Source organism: Tachyglossus aculeatus, chromosome 16, assembly GCF_015852505.1.
Source record: "Tachyglossus aculeatus isolate mTacAcu1 chromosome 16, mTacAcu1.pri, whole genome shotgun sequence".
Lineage (NCBI taxonomy): Eukaryota > Metazoa > Chordata > Mammalia > Monotremata > Tachyglossidae > Tachyglossus > Tachyglossus aculeatus.
In genome coordinates, this window is record NC_052081.1 from 11,979,820 (window position 1) to 11,993,778 (window position 13,959).

The 13,959-nt window shown below is 52.3% G+C and overlaps 1 protein-coding gene across 2 annotated transcripts in view; it reads left to right on the top strand.

Moving 5' to 3' along the window:
* CACNA1E (calcium voltage-gated channel subunit alpha1 E) overlaps window positions 1–13,179 on the top strand; it is a 263,235-nt gene extending 250,056 nt beyond the window's left edge. The window contains exons 42-49 of one of the 2 annotated variants that reach the window (XM_038757753.1): window positions 222–329; window positions 826–926; window positions 1,186–1,292; window positions 5,624–5,732; window positions 8,476–8,604; window positions 9,993–10,173; window positions 11,175–11,365; window positions 12,159–13,179. In XM_038757753.1, coding sequence (XP_038613681.1) covers window positions 222–329; window positions 826–926; window positions 1,186–1,292; window positions 5,624–5,732; window positions 8,476–8,604; window positions 9,993–10,173; window positions 11,175–11,365; window positions 12,159–12,704 — 1,472 coding nt within the window. In that variant the 3' untranslated portion in view covers window positions 12,705–13,179. The remainder of the gene's footprint in view (window positions 1–221; window positions 330–825; window positions 927–1,185; window positions 1,293–5,623; window positions 5,733–8,475; window positions 8,605–9,992; window positions 10,174–11,174; window positions 11,366–12,158) is intronic. The other variant, XM_038757754.1, reaches the window with a different exon arrangement.
* Window positions 13,180–13,959: the final 780 nt, after the last annotated feature.

Consider the following 13,959-nt stretch of genomic DNA (forward strand, 5'->3'; position numbering starts at 1 on the left):
GGTCCCTCAGGCTGAGGCCAGAAGAGCATTCAGCCAGGCCTGCAGGAAGATCTCACAAGAACCCAAGTAAGACCTGAGGAACAGAGAGGGCCAAGGTGTGGATAAAGACTCTCCAAATCTCCCTTCTCGGTAGCAGGAGCTGCACGCGATCAGCGTCCACCCCTCGGGCCCTCTCATTGTTGAAGCTTCTTGGGCTCTGTCCTGTCTTCTTTTCATCGTAGGTGGTGCAGACAGGCAGCTGCTCGATTCAGAGCTGCAAAAGGAGACTCTAGCCATTTGGCCTCACCTGTCCCAGAAGATGCTGGACCTGCTGGTTCCCATGCCAAAAGGTGTGGGATCTTCTGCTGCAGCAGAGGGGTGGGAAACCAGAATGCCAATATATTGAAACCTTCCAAGAAGAGAAAGGGAAATCTCAGAAAATTAGCCTTTTACTTAGATTTTTCTGGTATTATAAGAACTACTTCAGAAGGGGACGAGAGAGAGAGAGAGAGAGAGAGAGTGTGTGTGTGTGTGTGTGTGTGTGTGTGTGTGTGTGTGTGTGTGTGTGTGTGTACTCTTGTGCCCCTGCTTGAATACATTACATTCAAGTCCTATTGTCACAGCAATCTTTCACTCACTGAGAAAATGCTCCTTGCAACTGAATGTAAAAATCCAAGAACCTGGTGTCCCTTTGAGCAACTTTGAGTGTAAATTTGTTTCAGTGGGTGGGCTGCAGATTTTCAGAGTGAATCTTCGGGGGGTTTCAGTGGCTGAAGTTAACTCCTATCAATCTTTACCCCCATGACTCACTACCGTTAACCCACAAGCCCTTCTTTTGGGTTTCAGCCTCAGACCTAACTGTTGGCAAAATATATGCAGCCATGATGATCATGGACTACTACAAGCAAAGCAAAGTGAAGAAGCAGAGACAGCAGTTGGAGGAGCAGGTGAGAGTCTACCATGTTCAAAGCAATAGGAAGAACAAGCAGGCAGAAGGCGGAGAGAAACGGGATTTGGGAAACTCCCAAAGCCCTACTAGATGTTGGTGAGGCCCTGGTGCAGGGCCATGATAATGTGTCATGATGACAGCCAGAGAGACCTGAGGGAACAGGAGGAGGGAGGGGACTTGTTCTTCTCCCCACCACCCCCAGCCCTGCCCAGGTATTTATATGAATGGTTTCTTCTCTCCTCTCCCTTCTCGTACAGAAAAACGCCCCCATGTTCCAGCGCATGGAGCCCTCATCTCTGCCTCAGGAGATTATTTCTAATGCCAAAGCCCTGCCTTACCTCCAACAAGACACCCTTTCGGGCCTGTAAGTAGACCTCCACATGTAAATAATCCCTTGGTTCCGGGCTGGAACAAATTAGAGTTGATAATGATGATAATAATTTTGTGATTTTTTTTTAGTGCATACTATGTGCTCAGCACTCTACTAACTGCTGGGGTAGATACAAGATAATCAGGTCCTGCATGGGGCTCACAGTCTAAGCATTCATTCATTCAGTCAGTCATATTTATTGAGAGTTTACTTATGCAGAACACTGTACTAAGCACTGGGGAGAGTACAATACATCAATTCCCTGCCCAGAAGGAAGAACAGACATTGATTCCCCATTTTGCAGATGAAGTAACTGAGGCACAAAGAAGGTAAATGACTTGACCAGGGTCACAACGCAGGACTCCCAGGCCCACGCTCTTTCACCTAGGCCACTCTGTTTCTCTTTTGAACAGTTTTTTTTTTTAAAGACAAAAACCACTAGAACCTGTTTGCTATGGACAAGTCAACTTGGTTTGGGGCTGTAGATGGAACAGGTTGTAGTAGCAAGGCAGGGGACACTGAGTCCTGTGAGGCAACTGGCAGGAAGAGCCTTTTTAAGGCAGAGTCCTTCCAAGAGTTCTTTGACTTACTGAGGTACAGAAATCATGCAATGGCCCAAGGTTCCCCATGAGACTGCCAAAGCCACAATAGCACCTCTGGCGTGGCACTGCCCACCTCAGAGCCGGCCCATGGTTGCTCCCTCTCTGTTAGATGTTTTTCACTGGCCAGTGACACTCGCAGCTATTTTTTGTTCTGCCTTAAGTCCAGACATTATCCAGTGGCAAAATGTTACTGTCAGAGCCTGGAGCTCGCAGGCTGGTGAAAGGGAGATTGTTTCTTTTTAGGAAAAAAATGGCATTTGTTAAGAGCTTACTATGTACTAGTTACTGTACTAAGTGCTGAACTAGATCCAAGCTAATCAGGTTGGACCCAGCCCCTATCCCACTTGGTGCTCCCAGTCTTAATCCCCACTTTTTCAGATGAGGGAACTGAAGCACAGAGAAATTAAGTGACTTGCCCAAGGTCACAGAACAGATACATGACAGAGCCAGGGTTAGAACCCAGGTCCTCTGATTCCTGGGCCCGGACTCAATTCGCTAGGTCACGCTGCTTCTCTGGTGTGGGGAGGGAAAGATGGAAAATAGAGGTGCAGAACAGGGCCCTATTTGGCCTCCATTCCTCCCTGCTGTCTCTCCCAACACCTTCTCTCTCCCTTTCCAGTTGCACGACCAGGGAGCTGGTCTTAATTTTCTGAAATGATTGAAGGCACTTAGCTTCTCAGTTTCCTCGTCTGTAAAATGGAGATTAAAGACCACTCTCCTCCCCACCCACCCACTTCCACGGGCCTGGGAGTCAGAAGGTTATGTGTTCCAGTCCCAGCTCCACCACTTGTCTGCCGTGTGACTTTTGGCTGGTCACTTCACTTCCCTGGGCCTCAGTTACCTCATCTGTAAAATCGGGATTGAGACCGTGAGCCCCACGTGGGACAGGGACAGCGTCCAACCTGATCTTCTTGTATCCACCCCACTGCTTAGTACAGAGCCTGGCTTATAGTTAAGTGCTTAACAAATACCATAATAATAATAATTATTATCCCCATTATTAAGGTGGGGTAGGGATTTACCCATGTGGTTATCTCGCATCTGCCTCAGCATTTAGGGCAGCAGTTGTTGGCACATGCTAAGCGTTTTTTTTAATAGTATTTGTTAAGCACTTACTATGTGCCAGGCCTGTACTGAGCATTGGGGTAGATGGAAGCTAATCACGTTGGATGCAGTCCATTTTACAAATGAGCTAACAGGCCCAGAAAGGGTGAAGTCCCTTCTTCCCTTGAAGAAGGGTCAAGGCCCTACTGAGAGCTCCAAGGCCCTCCTGAGAGCTCACCTCCTCCAGGAGGCCTTCCCAGACTGAGCCCCTTCCTTCCTCTCCCCCTCGTCCCCCTCTCCATCCCCCTCATCTTACCTCCTTCCCTTCCCCACAGCACCTGTATATATGTGTGTACATATTTATTACTCTATTTTACTTGTACATATCTATTCTATTTATTTTATTTTGTTAGTATGTTTGGTTTTGTTCTCTGTCTCCCCCTTTTAGACTGTGAGCCCACTGTTGCGTAGGGACTGTCTCTATATGTTGCCAACTTGTACTTCCCAAGCGCTTAGTACAGTGCTCTGCACACAGTAAGCGCTCAATACATACGATTGATTGATTGATTGAAGTGACTCGCCCTAGGTCACACGGCAGACGGGTGGCGGAGTGGGGATGAGAATCCCCGTCTCCCTGACTCCCAGGCCCATGCTGCTTCTCCGAAGCTCTCCTTTCTCGATCGAGACCGATTAGTCCTCTAGACTGTAAGCTCGGTGTGGGCAGCAATCATGTCTGTTGTACTCTCTCAAGCGCTTAGTACAGTGTCCTGCACCCACCAGGTGCTCAGCAAATGCAGTCGATTGATTGCATCAAGCTGGGCCGATAGATCTGCTGCAGTTGTCTTCCAGCTTTCCATGTGATGCACTTTTCCCGTGCTCTGCTGTGTGGGAGTCAGAAGGATCCGAGTTCTAATCCCAGCCTTGGCACTTGTCTGCTGGGTGACCTTGGGCAAGTCATTTCATTTCTGCACCCTCCACTCCTCTGATGCTAACCTCCTCACTGTACCTCGTTCTCGCCTGTCCCGCCGTCGACCCCCGGCCCACGTCCTCCCCCTGGCCTGGAATGCCCTCCCTCCACACATCTGCCAAGCTGGCTCTCTTCCTCCCTTCAAAGCCCACTGAGAGCTCACCTCCTCCAGGAGGCCTTCCCAGACTGAGCCCCCTTTTTCCTCTCCCCCTCGCCACCCGCCCGCCTTACCTCCTTCCCCTCCCCACAGCACCTGTATATATGTTTGTACAGATTTATTACTCTATTTATTTTACCAGTACCTCTTAACTATTCTATTTTGTTAATGATGTGCATCTAGCTTTACTTCTATTTATTCTGAGGACTTGACACCTGTCCACATGTTTTGTTGTCTGTCTACCCCTTCTAGACTGTGAGCCCGTTGTTGGGGAGGAACCGTCTCTATATGTTGCCAACTTGTACTTCCCAAGCGCTTAGTATAGTGCTCTGCACACAGTAAGCACTCAATAAATACGATTGAATGAATGAATGAATCAGGATTAAATGGGAGGCCAAAGCCGCAGTAGAAGCAGAAATGGTTGCAAACAGTAGTCAGGGTCTTCTCTCTTGAATTAATTAAAAATTTATTTTGCCAGTGGTGAGGGCCTGGAAATGTCCAGCTCTGACCTTCCTATTCAGTCATTCATTCAATCGCATTTATTGAGCACTTGCTGTGTGCAGAGCACTGGACTAAGCACTTGGGAAGTACAAATCGGCAACATATGGAGACGGTCCCAACCCAACAACAGTGGGCTCACAGTCTAGAAGGGGGAGGCAGACAACAAAACAAAACAAGTAGAAGCAGTGTGGCCTAGTAGATAGAGCACAATCGTAGGAGTCAGAAGGATCTGAGTTATAATTCTGGCTTTGCCAACTGCTTGCTGTGCCTCAGTTACTTCATCTGTAAAATGGGAATCAGGACTGTGAGCTCAATGTGGGACGTGGACTGTGTCCAATCTGGTTAGTTTATATCTACCCAGTGCTTTGTACAATGCCTGGCACATGGTAAGCGCTTAACAAATACCATAAATAAAACCCCAAAAGAAACAACAAGAACAAAACAGTACTAATACAGCACTTTGCACTTTGGGCAAAGATCTTAAAACATTTTGCAAACGGCAATTCCATACAGAACTGTTGGTCCGCTCCTCTTCCTAAACAACAGCTTCCATGAGCCAGACTCAGTATTATTCTGCCTGGTCTTCGAACAGAGGTTCAGTTTTATGAGTGCAGTAAAAATGCATTGCTGGACTCAAAACAGAAAAATAAAAATGATCTCGCCTGCTCAATATTTTAAACAAACTGCTCAAAATTTAAAGAGAGGAGCTCCTTTGCTGAGCGGAAAATAAAGAGAAACCCATTTGCAGTCTAACACTGCCCTCCCACATGGCAGGGATGATGCCCATGATGTCATCTGTCATAGATACAGCAGTTGCTAGCAGAAGACTGGGCCATACCAAATGCTGATAGAGAGGGATAACCTCCCTCTCCTCACAAATACGGTCCCGGGGTACGTACCGATGAGCAGTCAGAGGGAAGATGCTGAGCTATTGGCTCTGCCTAGTGGGTGAACTTGTGCTGGAAGGGCACCGAGGTAGGGACAGAAAGGTTAACTGACAGAGCATGAAGGCCCATCTTTTCTTTCTCCCTCTGAAGTTGTCATCTCTTTTCAGGAGCGGCCGGAGCGGGTATCCATCCCTGAGTCCACTCTCCCCGCAGGAAATATTCCAGTTGGCGTGCATGGACCCAAACCATGGCCAGTTCCAGGAGCAGCAGTCTCTGGTGAATGATTGCGTTCCATTGCTGGGAAAATATTCTCCTAGCCTCTGAGCCCACCGGCTTTGGTTTTGGGAGTTTTCACTCTTGGTTAAGTTAGTCAAGGTCTCCCCATCAAATTAGCCTTGTTGCGCGAGAGATCACTTGGGCCAGACTCTCCCATTCTGGGACACTGGGGTTGGGAAGGAAAAGTAGAGAAAGGTCCTGGATGCAGAGGGGGCTCTGACGGCAGTCCCCGGATGACAGGTGACGTTGAGGTGCAGCTTGGGGAGCCCAGGTGCTGCGTGGAGGAAACCTAAGGAAAGAGAGATGGCTTTCACCTCCTCCCTGTACAAAGTCATTTCCTGCCTAGCTAGTCTTTGGCTACTGCAGTGTGGGCAGCGGCTCTCTCACTGCCTGGGGGGACTGGGAGAAACCCCGACTCCTCCTTCTCATGGGGTCAGGTTCTCAGGCCAACATGGGACTCTGAACCTCTGAAGTCTCTCATTTGTTCAGGGCTAAATTGAGTTTTCATTAGCAAATGCAAAATACGCCTCATTGGTAGCTCTGAATTGGCCCAGATCCATCCTGCTTTGGGGAGAAAGATGGCCAGTCTACTCATTTTAGGGATCAGGAGACAAGGTTCCCTCTGGAGACAGGGCCCTGATTTGCACTGCAGGGAACACCACCAGAGGTGCTCTGATGTCTGCTTAGACATCAGCGCCTGGACTCACTTTGGAGTGGGCTGTACACAGAGGGGGTTGCGAAGGGTACACTAATGTGGAGAACCCCATGTTAAGGAAATCTTGCTGCAAATGTATACAGCTGCTTCTTTCAACACTGCATTCTATCCAGTTGGACATGTGGTGTTGGAAGAACACTTCCCAATTCCCTAGCAGCACTCTTCACCCTTCCATCCAGCACCCTGCCATACTGCAGGTCCTCACTGTGCTTTCTGAGTAGATTGTTCTTATTTCCAAATCATTTTGATTAACACTGAAGCTACTCCCGGCAACTAGCATCTTTAGTGCTAAACACCATCCCAAGTCAAAAAACCATACAGGTCACCAGGCCCAGACTCAGGAACTCCAGGTTAGCTCTGTGTCTCTCCAGAATAACTGGGAGTCATTCACTGCAGTTGCCGAACATTATCCCTGCTGGCACAGCCCGACAGAGTGAACCCCAAACTCCCTGGGGGCCCACCAATGAAGAAGAGACCCCCAAGATCAACCCTGATTCAGGCTGAAGCCAAGAGGCTCTTTGGCTGGTAATATTTAACGCCCTGCTGGGCTGCCTCCGTTGAGGGTGTGGGTGTGATTTCTTGTGGACCCCATTGCAGTGTGCATGGCAGGGTAGAATTACTCACCTCAGAGGTGGAGAGCCCAGCTATTTCCCAAAGGCTCCGGCAGTCCAGGCTACTTGGTAACTTGTGACAGTGAAGAGGGGAAAATGTGCGTGGATGTGGAAGGGAGCACATGCATGTGGGAGGGTCGACTCTCTAGAACTCAGCTGCCAGTTGGGCAGCGGGCTTTCCCAAAATTCCAGACATGGGACATCCCGGGGCTTTACGGAACAACATCCTACCTCTTCGTCAGGGTTTGTCAACATCAGGGATCGAGAAATGGATCCTGTGACTAGGGCTCCAGAAAGGCTTTCCTTGCTCCCTGCCACAATGGTGATGTATCTTTTTTTGGAAATAATCCAGCCATGCGTCCTTTTTCACAGGTGATTCCTTTTATTACATCATTTCAGTGGGCTCCTCTGAGCTAACCTGTAGTGCTGGGGGCGTTTTAGATTTGTGTTCATCTCACTGTCGGCACTGGTGTCTGTGTTACACAAACACCAATATCCCTTTATGCCCCGATCCTGTCCCCCGCCCTCCCAACTTCTCTCACATGCATGTCCAAATTCTGAGTACTGTGTGTGACCGTGTAATCAAGCGTGTGCGGGCGGATGTCTGTGCACCATCCTTACACCTGTTGAACTGCAGCATGCATTGGCAGTCAGATCTGTGTGCGTCTCAAGAATGTGGAGCACAACTTCTGTTATGCACATACATCTTGTTTGAAGCAGCCAATCGATCACAGAAATTGCTTACCTTAAGCACAGGAAACTGGGTCGCAGCTATCTGCTAAAGACCTCCTGCTGCTGGCATCCTCCTCTGGATTGTCCCACTTTCATAGCAGCCGTTTTTGGATGTCGTTTCAGGATGCCATGTGTCTTCCTGTTTACACAGGCCATCCTCCCTCGGGGCACAAGCATGCTCCTCCGTAGCTTGTTGTTGCCACCATATTCCCCCTCCAAAATTACTGGCTGACAAAACAGACAAAAGAATCAGCTTAATTTACTCCCTGTGACCACCAGGGAATTCAGGTTCCTTATTAAGTGGGACCCTTTATCTGAAACAAACATGGCACAACAATCCGCTAAATCCCAATACTATCATTGAGAAGCAGAGAACCTGGTGAGGCTCTATTCCAGAGAAACACAGACATTGATCGCAACTCCCGATTCCTCCTGGTTCTCTGTGAGGCCCTGGAGGATACTGATGCCCGTTGGGACATCTGACCAGGTGATTCTAGTGGAACCCTATCCCAGGAGATGGAAGGCAAGGGAACCCGTTAAGGAATGACCCGAGTCCCCGGGGACGGAGTGTCCCTGCTCCTTCTCCACATCCCAGAGGTTTTGGGGAAGGTGGGTTTAAAAAAAAAATCATCAAGGAATAGAATGAAATCCGGTCCCACGACCTAGGCTGTGTGTTTATTTCCAGGAGCCAGAGGTTAGTGAGTTTAAAAGCGTGCAGCCCTCTAACCATGGCAGCTACCTCCCTGCGGACACCCAGGAGCGGGCAGCCTCGGGGAGGGCATCTTCGATGCCGCGCCTGACCGTGGAGCCCCAGGTAAAATGCACCCGCAACCCACCAGGTCTAGCGGAGGCAGCCTGGGGGACAGACGGTGGAGGTGGTGGTGGATTATGAGATGGTGGCTGCTGCCCCCCTGCCGGATCCCCACCAGTCCTCTGCCACACCCCGCCGGCAGGGCCTATTTCCTTAGGTGGGCTGCCTTCTGGTCAGGACCCTGCAGCTGGAGGCGGCTGGGCTGTTGAGGCTGGAAGCTCTCCTCTGACCTCGGCCACCGACCGGCGGATCAGAGGGGAAAACGGTTCTGGTTTCGCAGAGGCTCTTAGAATGCCAAGAACCACGTGGGAATGACGTTTTTCAAGATTTTTTTCCCCCAAGTTACTGCCTCCTTCCCATATCTCTCAGCGTGTTGAGCGTGCATGCATCCATCCATCCACACAAACACACACCCACACACACCCCTGGCTGAGCCATCTGTCCCAGTTGACGCAGGCTTCGTTTCATTTCTCTGTCTGTCTAACTGGCTTTTCTTTTTCTTCTTCTGTCTGTCTGTCTTACATCGTTTGACAAACAGAAATGAGAAGGGTTTTTGACAGATTTGATTCTGGAGCTGTTTTGAGGCAGATCGTGGTATGGCAAGGGCTTGGATGGTCCTTTGAATGCTTTCCCAAGTTAAGGTGGGGGTGATCTTAGTGCTAGTTGTGTTTTGGGGGACAGGTTAGAGTCATGTGAGCAGCCCCTGGCCTGGGCTGGACCTACAGAGTAGGGCGCTATGAGCAAGTGTTCCTTTCTGAGATTGAGAAAGAAGAGTTGAGGGGGGACAGGGGAGCCTGAGAAGAGCAGACAGGGGAGATGATGCCTATGACACTCTCCTATTCGTCCTCCTTCTCCTCACTCCCCTCTCCCCCCCCCCAGCTTCTACCTGACCACTTGGACAAGCTCCTCTCCTTTTTCGTCCTTTTCTAGGTCTTCTTCCCTCCGCACCTGAAGTAGAGTTGGAATCAGAGAGCTCAGGCAGCATCTCTCTGTCTCTTTCTTCCTCTCTTCCTCTGTCTCCTGGGAAAGTTGAATTCCTCTTGGCTTGGCTTCCACATTTGGTTCAAAGAGAGGTGAACAGATAGGAGCCCAGGAAGCCCAGATGTGGGGTTAGTTTCTTTTTGCACCACGAGAAGCTGAGTTTTGTGGGAAGCTTTGTACCTGCCCTCGGTGTGATGCTTTCTCAGGCTCCCAAGTAGGTCCAGGAGGTCGAGGCCAGAGGTCAGACCCCTTTTTGGAGTGGCCTTCTCCTCCCCATAGGGACAGAGCCCAGGACCCTGAGAGACATTGCCCACCTGTAGTCAACACCCAGGCCTTACCTTAGCGGGAGGCGGAGCCCAGCTGACGTTTTCTGCTCCTTCCCCCCCCTCGGTGCCGAGTGGCGTTTCCAGGTGGTGACAGACCCGAGCTCCATGAGGCGGTCCTTCTCCACCATCCGGGACAAGCGCACCAACAGCTCCTGGTTGGAGGAGTTTTCCATGGAGCGGAGCAGTGAAAACACGTACAAGTCTCGCCGGCGTAGCTACCACTCATCGCTGCGCCTGTCGGCTCATCGCCTCAACTCTGACTCCGGTGAGAGGGTGTGGAGGGAAGGGGTGGGCCGCCAAGGGGAGGGTCAGGGAAGGGAACGACTCTTGGCCCCGAGCACTGGGGCGGAGCCAATGGATTAGCTGATTTACTTGTATCTAACGCAGCACTTAGAACCGTGTTCGACACATAGTAAGCACTAAACAACCACCACTTAAAAAAAAAAAATGGAGTGGATCTCAGGCCAGCCGGAGGTCCGAAACTTGTGAGATGCAGAGAGGCCAGCCCCTTTCATTTTGGCTGGAGCCCAGAGGACTGGCCTTCTTCTGCCTCCTCCCTCCTTTCTCTTTCCTGGTCCAGATCCAAGCATTAGCCCCTGGGGCCTCACCTCCTCAGGGATGCAGAACTACAAAGCCCCCTGGTTTGGAATCCAAGGAAAGAAGGGGCTGAATCTGCCCGAGTCTTGGTTCTTACCCTCTAGCTGAGGACGTCTTTAATCCGAAGGTGTCCTAGGCCTAAGCCGCAGACCCTTCGTCAGCCAGATTTCCAGCAAACATGGAATGCATCTTGCTGGTCTCTGGAAAGAGGAAAGAGGACCTGATGGAACCCTGTATGATGGCATCTCTTAGATGCTACAGCCTCTAGCCCAGCATATCTGAGAAGTCACAGTTTTGTCATGCAGGACCTTCTCTCCTAAAGTTGTGGGACCCAAGTGGTCATTATGAGCAATCTGGGGTAGGGGAGGAGCAGCGGGAACCAGGGTGTGCATGGCTAGGGGACAGAGGGAATAGCAAGTGAAGTGATCCTCTCTCCCCACCACCTGGGGCCCTGCAATCTCTATCCCCGTGGCATCCTCTGGCCCTCGCATTCCTCATACTTGTCAAAGGGCAGCGGGAATCAGGATTCTTTCCCAAGTTTCCCAAGCCCTGGTGCTGCTTAGCTCCTCAGGCGGTTTCCTGGGCCAGTTGGGTGGGTGGGTGGGTGGAAAGCAGCTCAAGCTGCATCTGGTGATGCCATCAGGAATCATCTTCCCTACTCCTCCCCAGGTCACAAATCGGACCCCCACCGCTCGGGTGGCCGCGAAAGAGGGCGATCCAAAGAGCGCAAGCACCTTCTCTCTCCCGATGTCTCCCGCTGCAATTCGGAGGAGCGAGGTCCCCAGGCCGACAGCGATTCCCCGGAGCGGCGCCAGTCCCGCTCCCCTAGCGAGGACAGAGCCCAGACACCCAACAGGCAGGTGGGTGTGAAGGAGGCAGTCACGCCTGGCATTCCAGAATGCTGCCTGGGACCAAACCTCCTACCCTGCTGGGTCCTGCTCTGGTCCCAGCCCAAACCGGTGCCATGGCCCAGAGCTGGTGCCAGCACTGCTCTTTTCTCTTGCTAGGCCAGAAGGGACATGGGTAACTGCAGGAGGGAAGGAAGAGTTGGGGAGGGATGGAGTGGAGGGAGATGGGGAGGGTGGAGAGTAGCCGGTAGATCTGGTTCCTATGATCTCATCACTGACTCTGCCATGTGGGCTGAATGCCAAGAATGTGATGTAACCACCACCAAAGAAACATTCCACAGCTCAAACTGGACTAGGCTGAACTCAAATGTGACAGAAACAGGGAGGGCTGTCGAAAAAGCAAGCACCTGGCAGCCTGGCTTCTGGTGGCTCAGGTCCCGCCTACACAATGTGGGATAGTGTTTTCTTTTTCTCTGGCTCGTTCAAGTGCCCCGGAGGGAGGGCCTTTCCCACATTGCTTTTCCATTTGAGAGAAACGGACACTATGCCAGCAGGTCAGCAGGGGCTCCTCTCGCCGGTTCGAGACACCCAAGGAAACCGGTAGTGGAAGCAGAAGAGAGAGAAAGGGGGTTCGGCCTAGCTCTTCCCCCCTCCGCTGCCTCCAATTCCTCCAGGCTTGGAGAGGGCCATGGTTCAGCCCCCACAGGAGCCAGAGGGGTCTGGGGCCATGGAAAGGGTTGCATCTGGGGGGCGGACGGTGGGCCAAGACCATTCTAATGAGGCCTGTCTCTCTCCTGCTGAACAGGGCACGGGCTCCCTGAGCGAGAGCTCCATCCCTTCCATCTCGGACACCAGCACCCCGAAGCGAAGCCGGCGGCAGCTCCCGCCGGTCCCACCCAAGCCCCGGCCCCTCCTCTCCTATGCCTCCCTGCTCCGACACACCCGCAGCATCTCTCCTCCGCCCCCCGACGAGAGTGAAGATGGCTCCCCGTTGCCCCCACATGCCCCGGAGAGCAACGACGCCTGCCTGACCGTGTCTTCCAGCTCCCCACGAGGGAACCGGAGCCGCCCTTCCACCCCGCAGCGCTACATCTCGGAGCCCTACCTGGCCCTGCACGAAGACTCCCACGCCTCAGACTGTGGCGAGGAGGAGACGCTCACCTTCGAGGCGGCTGTGGCCACCAGCCTGGGCCGCTCCAACACCATCGGCTCGGCCCCTCCCCTGAGGCACAGCTGGCAGATGCCCAATGGGCATTACCGGCGGCGGCGGCGGGGGGGCGCGGGGCCGGGGATGGTGCGTGCAGCCGGAGGCGATCTCCTGAGTGACACGGAAGAGGACGATAAGTGCTAGAGGCTGCTGCCCCCACTCCTCCGATGCATGCGCTTCTCCAGTGTGGGGAGAAACGGGACATAAATGAGAAGCTACTGAAGCCTGAGGAGAGAAAGCAAAGGAGGAAGAAAGGACACCGTCCAAGACCAGAGGAGGAAGAGGAGGAGAAAAACAAAATCCGCCCAGTCCACCAAACTTCCAATTTCTCTTGGCCCAGATGAGCCTGGCTTAAGTGGTGTAAGCCTGACTCCCTTGGGAGGAGAGGGCCAGGGTGGAAAGGAGGACAACCGCTCCTGTGATGGAGAAGGAAATGGCCTCCCCCTTTCCTGGGCCTTGCCCACTCAACTTTGAGCAACAGCAGGAAGCAGCTGAGCTGTTGCTTTCATCTCCTTGCCAGGGGCCTGGGGAAGGCAACCAGGTGGGAAGGTGGAGGCCACCACAGATAGCAGTAAGCTTTGGGGTGGATGCTGCCCTGGCTCCTGTATTTCAGGGGGATTGGAGGATGGTAGGGGAGGGTTGGGTGAAGGGTGGAGGCAGGAAGGATAAGGTGGGGGGCCAGAGGTGGGGGCAGCTCAAAGCCAGGGAAGGGTTTGGCGCCAGGACACAACCGGAGCTTGGGGTGGGGGTTGTGGCGGCTTTGGGGCAGGAAGGAAATGCCTGTGTGAATTTTGGTTCTTTCCAATGTCTTGGACCATGAAAAGCTTCAGAGAAAAGCCTCTGGCCATTGGAGAGCAGAAGGGAGCACGAGGCAGGGTCATCAGGCAAGGCCCACCATCCTGCAAGTGGAGGGCTCCCCCATCCCCCCAGAAGCCTCCTTAGCCATGGGCTGGGGTAGCACTCAATCCTCTTCTCTTTGGGTCCCACGAGTGCCAAGAGGGCCCGGGAAGGGACGGGGGAGGAGAGTGTCAAGGATTGTCTCTCTCAGGTGTGTTGGGCTCGCTGGAACAACAGACAGATGGTCCCTTATTCCTTTCCCTGGGGACTTTGGAGTCACTCCTTGTTGCGGTGTCCCCCCCTGCACCCCATCACGCGTAAGCTGTATAAATGCTTTACCGAAAAAAGAGTGACTTTAAACCAGAGCGACTTGACTCAGCAGCAGGGAGGTAAGTCCCCTAGGCTGGCTAGAAGAGTGCTCTGAAATTTGTTTGGAGAACAGGTTGGATCTGGAGCCTGGGTTCTGTGATTCCACTTGGTAATTTCTCTCCTGGGGCTCAAGATCCCAGATCTTAGGGAAAAGGCTTTGCAGCAGTTAGGGGTGGGAAGGAGTGTCTTGGAT